The sequence below is a fragment of the Lytechinus variegatus genome, chromosome 19 (assembly GCF_018143015.1).
Source record: "Lytechinus variegatus isolate NC3 chromosome 19, Lvar_3.0, whole genome shotgun sequence".
NCBI lineage: Eukaryota > Metazoa > Echinodermata > Echinoidea > Temnopleuroida > Toxopneustidae > Lytechinus > Lytechinus variegatus.
Window position 1 is genome coordinate 20,556,310 of NC_054758.1, and position 20,762 is coordinate 20,577,071.

General features: G+C 37.6%; 1 protein-coding gene across 1 annotated transcript; it reads right to left on the reverse strand.

Annotated features, from left to right (window-relative positions):
* Positions 1–9,405: 9,405 nt before the first annotated feature.
* On the reverse strand, positions 9,406–19,273 carry LOC121406167 (putative transferase CAF17, mitochondrial). Its single transcript, XM_041597186.1, has 8 exons — positions 19,050–19,273; positions 17,857–18,002; positions 16,777–16,917; positions 15,885–16,044; positions 13,525–13,659; positions 12,806–12,905; positions 10,462–10,581; positions 9,406–9,748 (listed from the first exon to the last, which is right to left on the reverse strand). Exons 1-8 carry the CDS (start codon positions 19,237–19,239, stop codon positions 9,655–9,657), a joined length of 1,086 nt encoding a protein of 361 aa, XP_041453120.1. The 5' UTR covers positions 19,240–19,273; the 3' UTR covers positions 9,406–9,654.
* Positions 19,274–20,762: the final 1,489 nt, after the last annotated feature.

Genomic DNA, 20,762 nt, shown 5'->3' on the forward strand with positions numbered 1-20,762 from the left:
CAATAACTTCCTTCCCGTATTTAGAAAGAGGGCAATTAGTCTACAAACTGCAGACCTTAGTGATTTATTCAATTCGACCATGGACCGACAACGTATACCGGATTCACCAAAATCAAACACATTTCTTTACGTAGAACTGTTGTACTCTTGGAAAACTAATATGCATAAAATATCTATGTTCGAGCCAAATTTGAGCATAAATCCCAATAAATCCACGAAAAAATTATAATTGGAGGGGGACGCTCATTCGCTTCGCGCACCCCCCCCCCCCCAAAAAAAAAAATAATTTTTGATAACGCCAATGACTAATTTAAATTTGTATTTTTAAATTTCCATTTTCCCAGGTCTCACAATGACAAACTAGCTTATAGGCCTATTGGAAAGTTCTGCACTGCATTTTCTCACAATTTTGATTTTTTTTTTGGTGGCAAAATAAATGATTCATTAATAATTATTTTATTCTTACAAACAATAAGCACGCATGAAGTCACGACCTATCGCCACGCTTCAGAATGCCCAAGATCATGATGATGGACACGATCATTATCATGTTTAAATTGCCGAGGAACGTTGTGATCAGGTTGCAGCACGTGCCAACGTCAGCGGGATCGACAACCAACCTTGACTTTCGAAAAAATGAGAAGCTGTTTATGGATACGCCAAACAAAAGGAAACTTTTATTAACACGTTGTGACGCCCAAGACTGGTGCAATTTTAAACCACAAAAACAGGAGGGATCCCCAACCAATTTAGTCTTCTCGTCCTGCACGGCTGTGAACAAAAGTAGGTGCTATAATAAGCATAATCGTACAAAATGTTTTTTTTTCTCATGGACAAGTAAAGTGTTCAAAGATCATAAGTGAGGGACTAAAGTGGAAGAGGTAATTTCGAAGGGATTTTCTTTTGTTTTAATGTGAGAGGGGTGCTCTTAAGAAATTTTTGACAAAACAAAGGGAAAAGGGTTTTACTCCCGAATGATATAAGGTGATTTTCGTTAAGAAAATTTCGACGAGCAAAAAAAAAGATGATTTATTTTCACTCCCGAATAAAGATGAATTTCGTCAAGAAACTTTTGAAAAGCAATTTAAAAATGTAAAAAAAAATGGCTTCACTCCCGAATTAAACGTGTTTTCGTCAAGAAATCAACACCATCAATACTAACACCACAAACACCCCAAAACTCGAAATACAAATACCCAGTGTAAATTATATCCTAACACCACCGTTTACACGATCTACATCTACATCCCAAAACAAAACAAAAAAGGTCAATCGCCATACACATTCATTCCTTTTCAGTATCAAGAGTAGAATACAATCTCAGCAACAAGTCCCCAATCATCCTACTAAACAGGTAATGGACTTTAGAAAGTCGTACTCGAGAACAAAACTGTAATTGCTACTTAAAAGATCTGCTTACCCGATTTGCCGACCCCTTTCTGACCTAGGACAGTAAACCTGATATCCCTCTGCATCTTAATGGGTGATTGCTTGGTCGATCCCGTCATCTTGCACCCCTCCAGTAAGGCCACGCCCTTTTAAATTGGTATCTCCTTTCGATCTTGATCGACCGACAAAGACTCCCAAAGGTTCAAAATGGGTCCACGAGTTTCCAAAGTCGAAACAGGGCAGTGTACCTGCCAGTGCTCTCCTGCGCTTTAATCAGTCAAATCGAGGAGTCGTGCGTTACAATAGATATCTCGTTGAAAAGTAACAGGTTCTCCTCAAATCAATCGACAAGCTCACAGCTCCAGGACGACATTAGGACCAATTTGTAGGAAGGGGGTAATCAAAAGGGCGTGGCACACCCCTCTCCCTATACCTCACTCTTCAACAGCGCAAAAGGGGTAATCCAGAGGTGATCACCTTGGTCTGATACTACAGAGACCGGTTGGGGTCACTCGGTAATTTCACCGAATTTAACGTCCATCTGTTCATTCAAAACCAAGGCTAAACAACATCAACTGCCGAAGGATAATTCAGTTGATTTTCTGACCTCAAATTCGAAAGTGTGAACTTACAAGGATATTGTTGATTGGTGGTTCCTTTTGGTATAAACTATTATAAAAATTGAGGATGCGAAAATAAGTGGCAGCAATTTGGGCTTTATTTCAGAATACGATATTGTGCTACCCTTTCCTCTTTTGTCAATAACAGGCCAAGCTTTGCACAATCAACGATTCAGTATAGCTATTCCTTCCGAATAATTTAAAAGAGTACAAAAACATTTAACTTTTTTTTCAAATTCTGTACGATGAAAGAAGTTCACTACTCCTCTTGAACGGAATATGGCCGAAGATTCAAACATCAATATTTCGTCTTAACCTGGTATGTGTCTCCCAGACACGGTTGAAGCTATTTATTATTAGTGTACCATTTGTTGACATGTCAAGGGATATTACAGAATTAGAAAATGATTGCTCATGGGCGAATAACTCTTAAAAGTTTTTGAAGCCGTCGCCAACACAGGCCCTAATATAATATGAGAAACGCGGACGAGATTCACTGGATTTTGAGTTGATCGGTCAAATATTAATTAATGGAGGAGATATTGTAGCGAACCTAAATTGCCTGGTTGCCTATTAGTACCGCTTCAGCCACGCTCTCTAGTCCCTACTCCTCTGTTTCGTTTTGATAAGTTATCCTCTGCAGGAAATATGCTCTTTAGTTTTACACAGATTGGAAGATAACAACATCAGGATCGCATCTATATGGTATGGAGAGGGCGTGGGAAGATAGTCGTCTGTCTCCCCGCCCACTTGTTGCGCGGTTGCTAGGTAACACCAAGCAATCCCGACAGCTCTTCAACAGCTTAGCAGACGACCGCTTTTACATCATCCTCTACGCATGCTAATCACTGAAACTGAATCCCATATGACACAAAAATGAGAATGGTTCACATTGAAAAAAGCTCGTATCATTAAGTGGTGTTTTTACTGAAGTCTTTCGTACAGTCCAGATTGTCCTTGTCAAAGAACACAATTTCCATGAACATATCCTTTTATAACAGATTGCGAAATAAGTGACGCTATTCCTAAATATCCATCCACAAAAGAATTACTAAGTTAAAATTGTTAAGTTAAGTTGCGTGTCCAATTTATAGTATATCCAGTATGTGTCCCGACGGCAGATTACAACACTATAAGCACAGTAAAACATGGAATAGATGGTCTTTGTTTAGGACCTTTCTATGTAAAGACGAATGTGGCTATTCCTTGGTATCCAAACAATGAATTCGAGGAGAACTGATCAAAGGGAAAGTGGTACTGTGAGAGGGGAACCACGTCATGCTCGCACGATCTTCCCGGGCTGTTGTGACGTACTCGGGAGACACGGGAGGGAAAGTACCAGTTGGTAGAATTTGGTGACAGAGGAGTAAAATTTAGACCACGAGAGGGCGTTTGTATTGTAAGTATTATCTTGAAAATTGATTAGGCCTCTACGGAGACGATAAGACAAGAAGAGAATAAGGGATATGGATGAAAATGGAAGAGAAGAGGAAAAGAAGACAAAGAATACAGATAGGAACAAAAAAGAAGAAGAAAAAGAAAAAAGGAGGAGTGAGAAGAAGAAGCAGGAGGAGGAGGGGGAGAAGAAGAAGAAGAAGAAAGAAAAGAAGAAGACGATAAAATAAAAAAAAATCATATTATTAGAAAACGGGGATAAGGGGAGGTATTTTTAATTTGTAACACTTATTTTATAAACAAATATAGGATAGACCCCGATATCAATGAAGGATTCTTAAGCCATCATTGGGGAATATCACCTATTTTCATTTCAGGAATTATTGCCCTTTGGACCGAGTGTTTCCTACTCCTACAATAACATTTCTTTATTAAAAATATCCTAGAAAAAGCAGTTTCTCAATGGAGATATGAGCCCATCTAAACGAACTATTCCAAAGTTTAGAGTTTGTTATAGACTTTAATAAATATCAGCCTTTATACTCGGTGCATAATGTTAAGGTCACTCCAAGAAAGCAAACATGACCATCGACAATTTAATAACATTTTACTGTTATTTTCATTTTATTTATTATATAATTTATCTTATATACAGTCAGCATATCGTAATTGCGATTTCATTTATTGTCTGAATATTGAGCCAAACATGACAATTATACTTTAAAGATCTAATCTGAATATGAATGTTTGATGGTAAAAATAAACAATGACAAATGACAGTGAAAAAAAAATAATTAATTACATGAAAATATCAGTCTTGATAATAAACTTACTCTATTCATTTTATAAATATATAGGGTTTATTAATAATTGGTCGAATGCCAAGTCGTCCAATCATCAACTTGTCTACTATCATTTGGTCTACGATCAGTTCGCCGACTTTGCCCACTATTCCTATGATCTACTTGGCCTTTTATCCACTCACCATTCTGTCTAATAACCAGTTGGTCCAATAGCCATAGTCTTTACACCATTTGGTCTAATTGGACTATAGGGTTAAAATATGAAAATTAAACAGGGCTTAGGACCAACTACAGAGTTATGAGAAGATATGGTCATATACAAACTGGGGGGTGTTTCACAAAGATTTAAGCATGACTTAGAGTCGCACTTAAGTGCCTAGTTGTGCGAGGTATAAAAGGATTGACCGCATTGGTTAGATCATGCAAGGAGAAGGCGCACTACTGCGTACTGATCAATAAGATTGCGCGTTGCATTTCAGATACGCGTCGGCCTAAGTCACACTTAAATCTTTGTGAAACACCCCCCTGGTGATTAGATCAAGTGTTGATTGGTCCAAATGGTTGTTAGACAAAATGTACATCAGGCACAGATCCAGGGGGGGGGGCAGGGGGCACATCCCCCCCCCCCCCTTTGAGATGCAAAATATAAAAATTTGCTGACTTTTTTTGCTTGTCAATTTATTTTGGGTATGAAATATCCCTTATTTGTGGTTAAAAACCATTTTTTTTATTTTGCTTATCAAATTTTTTCTCCAAAATATTTACCCCCCCCCCTTTTGGCAAATCCTGGATCCACCCCTGTAGATGGACGGAATGGCATTGAACTAAATGAAGGTGGACCATGTGATGAGAGAGCGAAATGGCAATTAACCTTTCAACAAGAATTACAACTATGGTGACTTTATATGGGAAATAGCATACATGTATCTCTACTGTTAGTGATTTATGTAGCGATTGGCTATCCATACTTAAACCACAACTTTAAACCTTGGTTTAAGTTAAAGGTAAATGCTAGTTTTGGTAACAATATCAAAATGAGTTTGTACAGAATCCAATGAAATGACTACCAAAGTGCCTGTTTGTATAAATAAAACGCATGTGCCTTATGATTCTGGAAGAAATTGCGTAACTACCCGAATCCTGGGCTTATTTGCTGAGAAATCAGCAAATAAGCCCAGGATTCGGGTAGAGCGTCGGGCCCGACGCCCTAAGCAATAATTATGCATTGTCCCACGTGCACTTATCTGTGTTGGGGATTTTCGTTGTGAACATTTTTCAGGGTAGATTTCAAGATTTCACAAAGTTCAGTTAATTTAACTGTACCAGATCTAGATCCTCGATGATATACTGACAATTAAGCCTTGTTTTACAGACTTTCTCATGAAATCAGTGTTTACTGCAACTACTGGAATTTCTCTTTAAAGCAGACTTTAGAATACAGGCCATTGACATTTGACCTTATGGACCCATATGAGCAAATCTCATCAAATCATGGTAACCCCCACGTGTGAGCCACAGTATATTGAATTTATGTTTCCCTGAATGGGCGGAGGTCCTGTAAGTGCAACTGCACAAAAAGAAGCAAACCTCTATGAACTGACTTTCTATCTGAAAAATCATTAAATAATATTACTGATAACAATGTGAGTGTATGAGCCTATGTTAAAAAAGAATTATATCAAGATGGAATATGAATAGATAGCTTCATATCTATTCAAAAACTCTTCAAACAAGCCAAAATATCTTGAATAAAGTACTTGAAGGTTATAATGAGTAGTTTTATCGAGAGGATGATGGGCAAGGAAATAATTTGAATGGCCTTGTATAATATATGTAAAATCTATGAAAATATCAGGCAATTTTTTAGCAAAATATTTCACATTACAGGTCTATCAATGGACACAATCTACTTAACGGACTCGGCTAAGGCCGGAGATGAGGGTTTTGGCTCAGTTGGTTACGCGTCTGCCCATCGAAACAAAGATCATAGGTTCGAGTCCACCCTGGGCGGATGACTGAAGCCAGTGCGTTGTGTGTAAACGTCTCTCCCATGTTCCATAGATGCAAGCTATGTTACAATAGAAAACACTCCGTCCCTTGGATAGGACGTTGAAAGGAGGTCCCATGTAGAGGAGAGTCACCACCTATACACGTTAAGAACCCATTGCACTATTCGTATAATAGTAGGGGGAAACCCCAGTGTAGTGGTCCACCTGCATTCCCCCCAATCAGTTATATCGGGAGGAGAGACCTGCGGGTCATAGTGATTCAGTTCGCTTTTCACCTCCCAGGCACAGGTGACGCAAAACAAATAACAATTGATAATAATAATACGTCAAAGGCGGCTCGACGTATGTGTAAGACCTCACTATTTTTTATTTCCAAACCAAACTGAGTACATCTAGAATGCGGCTTGACCACTTAAACTTTAAATAGAAAGTAGCGAATAATAGTTACTGTTAACGAATAATAGGAAATGCTGGCGGGAAAAAAACAGGCACACGTGTAACTTGAATAGTCGTAATTGATAAAGAACCTCAAAGCAGTTCAGTCCACTTCTGAGCCCCATCTTACAAAGAGTTACGATTGATCCGATCAATCGTAACTCTATGGAAATCCATCAGTGTCATAATTTTTTCTACAGGAAATTTGCAAAATGTCCTTTGTAATCAAAGGAGAACACTCCAAATTGTCAAGAAATCAATGAATTTATGGATATGAATTCATATCTAGAATTTTTTTTGGAACAAACATGCATTATACATGATGACCTTGCTGGCTTTCCATAGTTGCGATTCATTGGATCAATTGTAACTCTTTGTACAACGGGGCCCTGGGCCCCATCTTACAAAGAGTTGCTATTGATCCGATCAATAGCAACTATGGACGCAATGTCAACATTTATTATGCATGTTCAAAATATTTTCTAGCTTTGATGTATATTCACACATTCATTGTTCTCTTCAAAATTCCCTGTGCTTCTCTTTGTTATTGTGCGAATTTCCTGTAGAAAAAATTATGACACTGATGGCTTTCCATAGAGTTATGACTGATTGCATCAATCGTAACTCTTTGTAAAAAGGGGCCCTGGTTTATACATGTATGTATAAGCAGCAAATGGCAGGCTTGAGGCTGGCGTCGGAGGCGGCTTCAAACCTGGCGCATGTGTAACTTGGGACTATTTCACATGCAAGGCGATGACGGTTTCCCCTCTGCAGATTTACAACATCTGTTACCGGTTCAAAGGTCAAGTCCATCTCAGAGAAATGTTGGCTTGACTCAATAGAGAAAAATCAGACAATCATAATGCTGAAGATTTCATCAAAATCGGATGTAAAATAAAAAAGTTATGACATTTTAAAGTTTCGCTTATTTTTCACAAAATAGTTACATGAACGAGTCAGTTACATCCAAATGAGCGAGTCGATGACAATGCTCACTCACTATTTCTTTTGGATTTTATTGTTTGAATTATACAATATTTCAAGTTTTACAGATTTGACAATAAGGACAAACTTGACTGAACCATAAAATGTTAAACCATGGTAATTACAAATGTTCAGGGAGATATAAAACTTTGTTTCACAGAACAATGGGGAAAAAATTTGAATATTTTGTATTTCATATAATAAAATACAAAAGAAATAGTGAGTGATGTCATCAGTTCCCTCATTTGCATACCAACCGAGATGTGCAAACGACTGTTTTGTGAAATGAAGTGAAAATTTAATATGTCATAACTTTCTTATTTTACATCTGATTTTGATGAAATTTTCACCGTTATACTTGTCCTTTAAATATAGATGTACAATTCCCACAAAAGTCAATGCATGATTCCATTCTCTTACCAGGGAAACATCCTAAAGGTGTCCAATTCTCACTAAAGCTTGTGCATGATTTGCCTTTATATGGCACCTAGATAGATCCTTGTGATTTGATTGGTTGTTTGATATCACTCATTCACCCCATTTTGCAATGACGTCATCAACCGTGCAATTTTGGATCCATACGATTTTGTACATTGCACACACGCACCAAGTCTGCAGCTGCAAGCACCAGAAGTGCGCATGTTGTAATGACGTAACAATCAACAGACCGAACTCGCACTGCATGAGCACGTTTTGCATCGAAATTCATGAATTTCATATGAAAAAAATCATTTTTTAGGTGTCATATTGTTATGTAGTATGTTATGTAGTATGAATATAACTTCCTGTTATCCTTTCAGTCATTCACCCTCACTTGTTTACAAACTCCCCCAATGTCATCTTAGAATCCCAAAACCCCCAATACCATTTAACTGCTAAGCCTTGACCATAAAAAGACCAACCCTCAGTGACGTCAGCTAACTTCATGGAAGAAGTATGACTCACACTCCAGCCCCAGTCACTTGCACAGAGCATCACCACACCCTTGATACCAGAGAAAGTTTGATAGACAGTTACCTGTAGACCAATCAGATCAAGTTTAGATCACTCCCACCTTAAATAGTTACACCCCCAAAACTAAGGATATAAATAAGACTTCTTGATTATTAGAGGAAGAGAGGAGAACACCAACGATAGAATACTAGACCCACACTCATCCAGATAGACTGACTGACTTCAAGACTTAGACGTCCATCCAGTATTAATATTAACTTCACTCCGAATCTTAATCTGATACTTTGAAACTTTTATATTCATCGTCTCCTGTTATATCTGAATCTTCATGTACTTCGAACTGTAGCTGAATATTGATGATTAATTAGCCAGTGATTTGAACTGTATAACTTTCTGCAAAGTTTCCTTATTACGCTTCCCTTCAATAATCACCGATCCGATCCCAACACGACAATATAAACCAAATGTTTTTTCATTCGTGCAATGGACAGAATATCTCATTCAGTGAAAGATGAAATAATGGGTGATTTCAAGTTCAGTGTTGACCTTTTGGTGTTGGTGTTAGGTCAATCTTTACACGAGTATAACACCAAACATAAAATGAAGATGGTCCTGAAAAGTCACTCACTAGTTTTTGAGATATCAATAATGTGATCTGGATCAGTTTTACAAACTCAGAATAGGTTTTGGAGCTAGGGGAATCATTCGAAATTCCAAAACTAACACCAACGCCAACACTGGACTTGAAATCCCCCAATGATCCATTCAATCAATCATTATCTTTCACCTAATTAAGTATTCTGTGACTGTCTCATAAACATTCCATTATTTTCATACTGGATGATTAACAGCATTCAAGTCTCTTATTCGGAAATGACCATTATAGGCGTAGGTGTCTGATTCACATGAAAGCCGAGGGTTAAAGACCCGATCAGTAAATGCATCCCATTCCAAAAGATGCTGAAGCATGTTTCCACTCAGCGTGATTAACAACACCTGGTACAGGGTGAAGAACCTATACACGTCCAATGCTTGAAAGTCTGTATTAAAGGAACGTCCGTCCTTTCATTTGTTGATGTCCTCCGGCCACCATGACGGTCTCTTCGCTTCTAGCTCGGCTTCCCCTCCATCTGCTGTGCTGATCTGAAGTTTGTTACCTCTGTGAATGAGAAAGATGGATAAAAGATAATGCTATAAACAGGAAGGAATTTGAAAGGGGGCAGAGAGAGGTAACGGTGGATGACTTAAGAGAAACCGAGCGTACATCTTGCAAAATTAGCAGTTGGTTCCATCTTGTACGTCTGCATATAATAATAATTACAATAAAAATATGCAATTTCTAATATAGCACTTAATACAAATGTTTCTAAGCGCTGCATACTATTACCCCCGCTTTAGCACAGCTTCCCTGATCGGGCACATCAAGCATTCAAGGAATTCCTTCCTACCGGGTACCCATTTACTACACCTGGTACACCTGGGTCGAGAGTGGTAAATGTAGATATTCTATAGGAGGGCATATAATACAGATTTTCAAAGAATACATAATGGATAAAAGAGTTTGTATCATCATAAAAAAAGGCAAAAAGAAAGATTTTGGGGGTATTTTATAGTCCATCAAAGGGAAAGTTGTTCACATGTGACATCACACATCCTTGTCGCAATGGGCGGATCTCCATGGCATTAGTGATTGCAATATTAAAATGCTCATAACTTTCTCATTATTTGTCCGGATTTTCTGAAACTTTCTTTGTTCTTATTCTTTGATTTTTCTGTTTCGACACAAGCCTACTTGTTGCAAAGGTTTCATTCCCTTTTAAGCTTCCAAGATGAACCGGAAATCTAACTTTGAAAATCCATATTTTAACTCACATAAGAGCTGTCCTCAGGAGGGCAAGTCCATTCTGATGCAGGTGACATCTTAATTTACCCACGTTCTTCCCCTCAGAAGTCTTGATGCTCGTACCAGCTGGGATAGTAGGTACTGCATTCCTGGGTTAATGGAAACAGTAAAGAATTTGATCTAATGGATTTTTAACTTAAACTCATGCTTATTAACTCTTAATAATAATAATATTCAGCATTTATATAGTGATTAACACATAGGAACGACGTCTCTACGTGCTTTAAAAATTATTACCCCAGTTATCGGATCCTTGCATGCCCACATACAATGTACGCACCTTCTCCACTCCCTGGGGAGCATTCCAACAAGAGTTCCAAGACTCAATTGCTAGGCATACTACATAGGCTTTCGCATCCTACCAAGTACCCATTTAACACCTGGGTGGAGAGTGGCAAATTGTGGATTGACGCCTTGCCAAAGGACGCTAGGCCATGGGGGGATTCGAACACACAACCCTCTGATTACAAGGCGAGTCAGAACCACTACACCATGGCGCTTTCTTCTTTGCCGTGTCTCTCATTATCATCATCATCAGCAAGATCTTAAATCTTGTATTCCCTGTGAACCAGGGTGGCCGAATTCACCTTAAACTCGCAGCAATCACCCTTACCAGACCTGCCAACCTTATACAACCAAAAAAGTATTCTTCTAAGGAAAAAAAAGTATTTTTTGACAAAAAAAGAGTATATTTAAAAATTTGTCTCAACGTAACAACCGCATACCTGTACCTCGTTCTTTTTCACCGGAATAATGCATATCTGTAAAATTCACTAACTTTGTTATATTTTATCTGATTTTGATGAAATTTTTAGCATTTTGCTCTGTTAATTTTTCTCTATTTATTGAGATATAAATATCTTTTTTTTATTTTGATTATTTCTACGATACAGGTGATACATAATTCAGGGAACCAATAGCATCCCCCTCTCATCTTTATAGAACATTTCATGCTGTTTTTGTGCAGATTTGACAATCGCGATAATCTTTATCAAATCACAAAAGGTTACATTGGCAATTACAGTCCGACCTCTCTTATCCGGCCTTCCCTTATCCGGATCTCTCTATTATCCGGACGCACACTTGCCAAGATTTATTATTTTCGTTAATCTAGTACCGATACGTGAGGAAATAAGATTTCAATCTAAACTCAATCCTATACGTAAACTCACTTTGATTACATATATTTCCCAACATAGTCACCCTACACCAAACATATTTTTCATGAAAATATCTCACCCAAATCACCAAAAGAACTTTAGGAATGATAATTTCCAGTAAATCAGGGTGCAGCGCAAACATTTCATCACGTTTCTCTTTTTGCTTCGCGGGAAAAACAACATGTCTTGCTAGCTAACTTTAGGCCTCAATACGGACAGCGCCATCTATCATGTTTGAGCCTACAGTCAGTGTAACAATGGCTGACATTGCAAAGCTGCGATACCCGCCGCGATGATCTAATTTTAAAACTTGGTTTCATCAAGTCATTCTCTTTCTTTCGAGGTATGCTCGATGTATACCTCAGTCATTTTAGCAGGTAAATTATCCAAGAGTTTTGGCCATCGATCGATTTCATTTCCATAAAAACCAGCGCTACCAAGTCTCACGCATTGTGCGTGAGACTCACGCATTGTGCGTGAGACTCACGCATTCAGGGTCCGTCTCACGATCTCACGCATGGCACCCATTTTTCTCACGCATCGGGACCCGACAGAAAAAAAAAGAAAAAAAGTAGCATTATTTGCCAGATTATACGACTGGCCGACCAGCTTCGCGTCTAGCCTGGCACGCGAGACGAATCGAGAATGCAGTCAGCGCACACCTAGTACGTGATACGATGAATCGCGTGCATGCATCGCATGGTTTTGAAGCCCATAACCCGCGCGCGCCTTTTCGCAACGTACGAGTGTAAGTACTGGCCGCGCGCGCACAGAGACGTCTAGTCATGAAAATCTCACGCATAACATTTTTTTGAACTTGGCATCTCTGAAAAACACTGCCTATAATTTGCACTGACTCTACAGTGAATATTGTCTTTACCATACGCCCACTACAATAGTGTAGCTACCGCCGGTGGCCTGGGGAGGCAGCCGGCAGCACAGCTGCGTGTAGTTAATATTGGGTCTCCCAGATACGGATAAATCCCTTATCCGGATTGGTGCTGGTCCCAACGTGTCCGGATAAGGGAGGTCGGACTGTACATACAGTATGTTCAGGGAAAAATCAAACTATAATTTAATTATTTTAATGTGCCAAAAAATGTGATATTTTATATGTAAAATGTATTGTAATAATGAATCACATGCTCCTTACCCTGTAAACTGGATTGGCATAATCCTCTTCCTAATGACACCTGTATGATGTGTCCTAGCAGTCAGTTCCTGGCCCAAATAGCAACCCTTTGTGAAACTCACTAAATAAATAAATAGAAAAAAATATTGATTATTGAAGTGGCATGCGGATCAGTGATGGCAGTACATTTATCCCATCAGGGCAGCCAAGCATCTAATCAAGGCCACCGCACACCTTATTGGATTGGTCTGCGACCAGATTTTGAAATAGCACATAGTCAACATTTGATGCAGCAATTGAGACATGGAATATCCTACTGTTTAAAGTTTTAAATACACAATACAATCAATAACCCCCCAAAAATGGCTTCATGAACATGTAGGTACCACATGATCACTAATATCAAAGAATTATTAAAAATACATAAAAGCATAGATTTGAGAATCCCTTTTTTTAACTAATACCAGTAATGTACATGTACACTGTAGCTTGTCCTTTCTTGCTTTTTATTTCACTACAAAAAGGAATGCTTATAGCACTTCCTTTGATTAAATGTTGGATAAAAGAGCAGTCGACAAATTGCCTTCCTCTGGGGCATAGGTGCCATGGCCAGGATAGAAGGCCCCAGATTTTAATTTGTCTCGTCAGGTACCTTTGACCACTCTGCTAGTTGCTGAAATACAGATGATTAAGCAGCCATCCCCCCCCCCCCCCCTCCACTTGACATCATAATAACTTACCTCCATTCATGTAAGCAAGGTTGGACTCCAGAGGGAGACATTCACCCGGTGGAAGCTCGTCGACCCCTTCAGCCACGCCCCACTGATAACGATGGGTCCTGTAGTGGTCTTCGCTAACCTCTTCTACGTCAGGGACTAAACAAAATATAGAAATGAAAATATGATAGAGACAAAGACATAGGGGGTGTTGCAAGAAAATATTTGCGATCAATTGCAAATATTCTGTTGCAATTTTACAACTGATAATATAATAATAATACCAACATGCTTATATAGCGCATATCACTGCCAAATGCGTCCCTATGCGCTTAATGGGATGTTATTACCCTGGCTTTAGCCTCGCTGCCTTTTACAGCGCGATGGCATTTCAAGGAATAAATTCCTGCCAGGTACCCATTTACCTCACCTGGGTCGAGTGCAGCACAATGTGGATAAATTTCTTGCCGAAGGAAATTACGCCATGGCTGGGATTCGAACCCACGACCCTCTGTTTCAAAGTCCGAAGACTAATCCACTGGGTCACAACGCTCCATGTTAGCAGTAACAACTTCTTGTTTCAAGGAGCAAATTAGCAATCGATCACTAATTTGCAATTAACTGCAAGACATATGAAAATAGAGACCAACAATTGACTTGCACTTGAGCACAAGTTTCTTGCAACACCCCATCAGATTCATAAAAATTGTTTTATTCAGATAATGTCTACTACTTCAGATAAACTTTTTATCAGTCTAAAATACCCAGAGAATACTTCAGTGCAGTGGCACAGCCGTCCTTTCCTTCCAATGTAAAAAGTGATCAATATGCGCAATTTCAATAATAACGATTTGTTTTAGAAAGAGGCGTAACTAAATAAAACAAATTTGCGCGCCTCATTATTGAATTTTAATGACAACATACCTACAATAGTGGGAATATCATACAGATACTGTACATGTATTGCCAGGGCTGGTAAAAGGTTTTCAAAGAGGGTGCGCTGATTTGAAATGTTTTTGTTTCTGTTTATGTTTATAGTAACTCCCGTAGGAACTCAGCAGGACAGCGTTTGCTGGTTAACGCCAAGCTGGTATATAACAAATTCCCTGGGAAACATGTTACGTCTCAGTTAATCAGTCATAGCGGCTGACATTATAGACGACAGATATCACTCTTGGGCCTTATTCTCTAAGTGGAGACAATGGCAGAGCGCGGATTCTAACTCAAATTTTCAGATTATAAGTCGATTGCTTTAACCACTGGACCACAAGCAAATTTTAGTCAGAAAAAAATTGACAATCATAAGAACGGTCTTCACTCCAAAATGAAGGTGATTTTGGTAAAATTTCCAGTATACCAATCTGATTTCCAGAGGGTATTGCCTAAGGCATATAACGTATAATGCAGCACCTCAGAAAAATCTAAGGGGTGCACCAGGTGTACCGAGAGGGTCAACATGCCTGTTTTCTGGATTTTGGAATGGAATAAAAAGGAACAGATAACGGACTGCAGCTAATGTAAAAAGCAGGGTCAAATTGTTCCACATTGCTTTACTGCAATGACAATAACACATGCAATGTAAACAAGATACTGCTGAATAAGCATTTGAAAAAGACTGCATGTGTAAAACAAGTTCAAAGTCTCTTCTCATGGAAACTTTGGAGTGACATTACTTTATATCAGCCATATTTTTTGTTTGTTTTTTGCCTCTTACATGAAAAGTACTGGTACATGTATATTGAAAAATACACTGTCAAGATGAATATAGTATTTTCATACTGTAAATGGCACTAAAATTACACCATCTGTCTCTAACCCTCTGTACATTTAAACACAAGATTGATGATCTGTCTCTAACCCTCTGTACGTTTAAACACAAGATTGATGCAAAGGGTTTATTTTGATTGCCAGTTCAATTTCTTTTATCAAAAAATCAAAAACGAGATATATATACAGGTATATTTTTTGTTTCCTAGTGTTTCTTCTCATTCAATGATGAATACCTCACAATTTTTATCCATATACATGTACAGCTTGAATAGAAATCTAAATGAATATCAAACATAGGTGAGTGATAGTTGAATGACTAATCTTCAATCATTTCAGAATCATAACATAGGCTATTTTTACAATAGAAAAATCCTTTGCCATTTTGTAATTTCTGATGGATTTTTGTTTTGTTTTGCTTTGCATTTTTTGGGTTTCTTTTTCTTTCATTTCATCCCACTTCATTTCTTTTGGTGCCATTTCATTTTCATGAGAAGTAGATCGGCTTGAGTAGAATTTCCGATATATGTCTCATTAAATCAAACCAGGAGATGGACTTTGATCATCTACACTCAATTGCTACTCTTTGTGCTTTCAAGCTCTGGAGAAGAACCTACCTTGACCGTCACGGGGCACGATGACCCTTCGACCTAAGCCACTGACCCTGGGGTCGGTGAATGAAAGAGACTGACCAGACTTAGCTCCTGGACTAGGAGTGGTACCTGGACTAAAGATGGACCAAACCTGGTACTCTGAATCCAAGGATGTGATATCCACCTGGGTGTAATGTGATAGAATAAGCATAAGCAATGGTGAAAATAAATAATAAAATCATAATCTGAATAACAACAACAACAATTAAAGATAAATACCAGTTTTGGTACCGATTTCAAAATGAGTTTGAACAGAATCCAATAAAATTACCACCCAAGTGTTAGTATGTATGAATAAAAATATGTGCCAAGTGGCTCTGGAAGAAAATGCGCACTTGCTGAGAAATGAGCAAAATAAGCACGGAATTCCATCAAATGTTGGGTATTATTCTGAGCAATATTAATAGGCCTACACTATCCCACATATGCTTTGCTATGTTTTAGTGATCATGAGAATTATAGGTTTTCAGCTAAGATTTCATTTCACAAAGATAGGCTCATTTCAATGTACCAGATCTAGATCTATGATAATAGTGTGGCAATTAACCTTGATTTTAATGACTTTCTCGTGAAATAATTGTTTGCTGCAACTACTATCTGTTACCTGTAATAACAATTATAACAATTATTAAATAATGAGGTGGGAATCTCTTTCCATGGCAACAATACATGATGACAATAAATGGACAAAAATCTTGATGTTGTAGTAAAAGTAAATCTTAATCCAAGACTTTTCTAATAATTACAAGAATGAATTAATTCCTTATTCTTTCATGTGTTTATATCTTTTACCTCAGAAGCCATAGTACATCAACGACATATTATAAATATTATTTTATGAATTTATAGAACTTACCTTCTTTCTTATCCTGTACATTTTGAGATGCTTTTGTAATTCTTGTGAGATGGCGCTATCACATTCTAAAACAAACGACAGCATCTCATCGCTCTCATCTCTGCTCCACTGGTAGCATAAGACATCATACAGAACTCGGCCCTGTGATGTAAATACATACTTTCAATAACTACACAATATTAAAAAAAAATATATGGAGAATGAAACCCTTGAAACATAATTCATTTGTTGCAGTCATGCCTTATACTTTGGCGCAAATCAAACTTTACTTCACAGTGAAAAAATGCCTCCTGGTTATCCTGATCAACACCTCCTGAAGTATTAACACACACATGTACTACATGTACATAAATATGGTATCAAATCATTTGGGAGAAGATACTCTTTGGGGCCATATATGATAATTATGTGTTCATGCCACATTTTTACTTAAATCGGAACTTGGTAAGTAGCCAATTTTTTTCTCTATTTTAACTCACATGGTAGATCTTAATCTTATATTTTTTCTGTTGCTCACAAGTTGACTTTTCCAAGGGTTTCGTTCATTCTTCTATAAAGATGAACTTATATTGTTTGTATAAGTTTCATTTGCAACTTTCATATTTCCGATCACCTTACTTTGTTCTGTTGAAAATGAAATAAAACAAATAAAATTGAATTTAATCGAATTTAATTGAATTGAAAGGAGGAATCCGACCTAGTTTTGGTGATTACACATGTGGAAGGAGAAAAAATGAAAACAGAATGGAGGAAAATTGAAAGAAATCAGCCACAGAAGGAGAAAGTTATGGTTGAAATTGAGATAAATATGAAGACTATGTAAATACTATTAAATTTATTCATTCCTCTCTGGTAGTTAATAAAAAAAACCAGATATATATATACATGCAGCATATTGTTTCAAGTCCTCATTAAATAAAAAAATATAAACTATAAGAATCATTGAAATCTAAAACTTTTTTTTTAAACAAATGGGAATTTTAGCCATTTTATGGGTTGGAAAAAGAAGCTTTTCTGAAAAGTAACACTTTCTGCAAAGGGCACCAGAATTTCAGGAAGAAAAACAAAAAGAAAACTCACTTGTTTATTCAGAAACATGGAATAGATGACATCTTGACCTCCCTCCTTGTTGAGCTGTTCTATGTCATTGGTCATCAAACCCTGGAGGAGGTCAGAAGCATCGCGACCTTTGACCAACACAAGACTACGACCAGACATCTTTGACCCTTGATGGAGAAAATGAAGAAAATACAATGATGAAATTATATGTCATACTGTTATGAATTACAGGGTTGTATCTTGTAGTTGTATCAAGGAAAATAGTGAAGTTTCATTTTAGCTGTTTGAAAAGTTGCAATAAATTTTGATTGGCATGATTTTGATACTGCAACCCAAGAGGGTTGCTCAATCATTTTAAAAAATTAATACAATTCACAATGTTTTGATTTACAAACCATCAAAAACGTAGTTAATTCTGATGAAGTACAGTGTGCTGCAGAAATAAATACATTTCAAATTCATGGGCAATAACATAAAAGATAGTTTTAGAGTCAAATTGGAAACTACGATTGAGAAAATCTTGTGGCTGTGGGTTATTGTACATGTAGTTCCCCCTGGAATAATCATAATTGAGCTGTATACATGAAATAAAAAAAATATACAAAAATAAAACACCACTTAAACCCATGCCACACTTTCTTGTTGATTACAGTACTACAGGGATAAGGGTGGAAGGACCTGTTGTAATAGGAAGAAACCCAGCTAAATAGAGAGGGCGCACTGCCATTCATCCGCGCAATGCAGCCTCCTGTTGGGTCTCTTATGCTGTAAACCAAGAGGCAGTTTTTTCTTACACGGCACACTCACTTTCATTGTGAAATTTCAAATTATCTCACCATGGCACCTCGCACTGATACACAGAATGTTTTCATCCGGGGTTAGCTTGGAAGCTGCTGAAAGTGATTACTCTTCAAGGTTCAAGGTACGATTTGTGACCAGTTAGCTTTTAATTACTTTGATTATTAATACATCATACTGAATAGATTGATTTTCAACTTGTGATTTAAACACAATATTTTTTTATATCCAGAGAATAAAATTCAAGTGCTACAATTCCCATAACATTAAAAGCAGTGCCGTCACAGACTTATTGAAAGGGTTAAGGGTTGTATTCATTAGTATTCTCTGTTTGAAGGAATCTAGGGAGGAGGTATAGTTGTTTTAACTTTTGATAGAATGTTCAAAGTTATCCAAGAAATCGGTCTAAACCTCACCATTCAAAGCTGAAATTCCTTGATGATTTAGACCTTCATTTGAAGAACAGATTTGTCTCCCAACCTCGCCAGTCTGTAAAGCTCTTCTCAGTATCCCGACTTTGTTGAGATTCCTGTAACATTGGTTACATAGCTGGTGGATAGAGGCCAACTTCGTACGCTTTGCAATGACAGAAAGAACTTCCATCATGAAAACTTCAATCCTAAAAGATAAAATGATAATTTGATGGCAAGACGATAGATAGATTTTTGTATAATTTTTTTTAGACAAGTCAATTCTTTTCCATTAAATAGTAGAAAATATATATATATAATTTATTTATTTACTGATCAGTCAAATGTTTATTCATTCAGCATCTAGGAAATACATGAGAGTGATGGGCAATTTTGCACTCATGAGAGCCTAAATTGCCCCTAATATTCCTTCAAAATTCATGCTTTGGCCAAGTTTGGGGCAACCATTCTTACTTTGACCCAATTATTATTCAAGATTATTTGGAAGAAATCACAAAATCACATACGTTTTTGTGATTTATTAGCACATTTTGGGGACCTTCATACGCATTAGGCTAATGCGTATGAAGGTCCCAAAAATGTGCTAATAATAGAAAATGTCTCATATATTAATCCCCATGCAGCACGGGATATTATCAGTCAGGTAAGAAGTAACCCGGGTTGTGCAGATAAAGGGCGAACAGGAGTAGTTTGCCCTAGTAGGTAACACATCTTCCGCGCAGTATATCTGACTCTCCAAGTGATCATCAATCAGACCTTGGGGCTTGCCTCACCCTGCACCATTTTCTAAGCTGAGCACCCATGCATGGATGAATGCACAGGGCCTAGTATAAGGGTGAAGTGACGCGTATAGAGGGCGGCAAAATTAGAGTGGTGCTAGATTAAAAAGTGCTAAAATGTCCTGCTTCAACCACTAAACTATTTCAGTTCAGTGGTTGAAGCGGGACATTTTAGCACTTTTTAATCTAGCACCGCTCATGATTTTGCCTCTATACGCGTCACGTAACTACATGTAGGTTGCATTACAATGGATCAAAGATGGCGATGACCATGATGACAACAAATGTTTACTTTATTTCTTCATCCCCTGATCCCTTTCTGCGATATTTTTTAACCATAACTATCCATTTCTTGCCAAACGTTGCCAACCGATATTTTTACCTAGTCTTGAGGACGCAATGATGATGATTTTTTTAAATATGTCATATATTTCTTCATCATTGACGTCTTGACACTCTCTCCATATGGCATAGTGCCTTCAGCGAACGACCAAAACAAAGATGGATTCCCCCAAAAAATCCATCCTTTTAAACCGAATTAAAGAGCATTCATTTAATTTTATTAATTCTTACACCTTCCTACGCCTAATGCGTAGGAAGGTTTTAAATATTACTATTTAAAAATGTAAAAAAATGAAGATTTCTTACCTAACTGATGCCGCGTAGACCCCTCGTTCCACATGTAAACAACGGAAATACAATAGCGTCGACCCTTGAACCGCTTATGTATGACGTACTTCCGGAAAGCAATGCCGTCTTAACGAACAATTTAGAGATAAAAAATCTTATTTAACAAATATTAAAATTTATTTTGTGATCATAAATAATTTATATATATTGATATAAGACCTATAACGGCGCACTCTGTTCAATGATGAGAATGATTGGTATGCATATGAATTGGGTATCTTCTACTTCA

Excerpts from the sequence above, each read along its gene's own strand:
- LOC121406167 (XM_041597186.1), bottom strand. The coding sequence starts at position 19,239 with ATGATGGAAGTTCTTTCTGTCATTGCAAAGCGTACGAAGTTGGCCTCT. Across the intron at positions 10,582-12,805 it reads ATGCCAATCCAGTTTACAGG|GAATGCAGTACCTACTATCC; the intron begins GTAAGGAGCATG and ends CCATTAACCCAG. Across the intron at positions 9,749-10,461 it reads CTCCTGAGGACAGCTCTTAT|AGGTAACAAACTTCAGATCA; the intron begins GTGAGTTAAAAT and ends TCTCATTCACAG.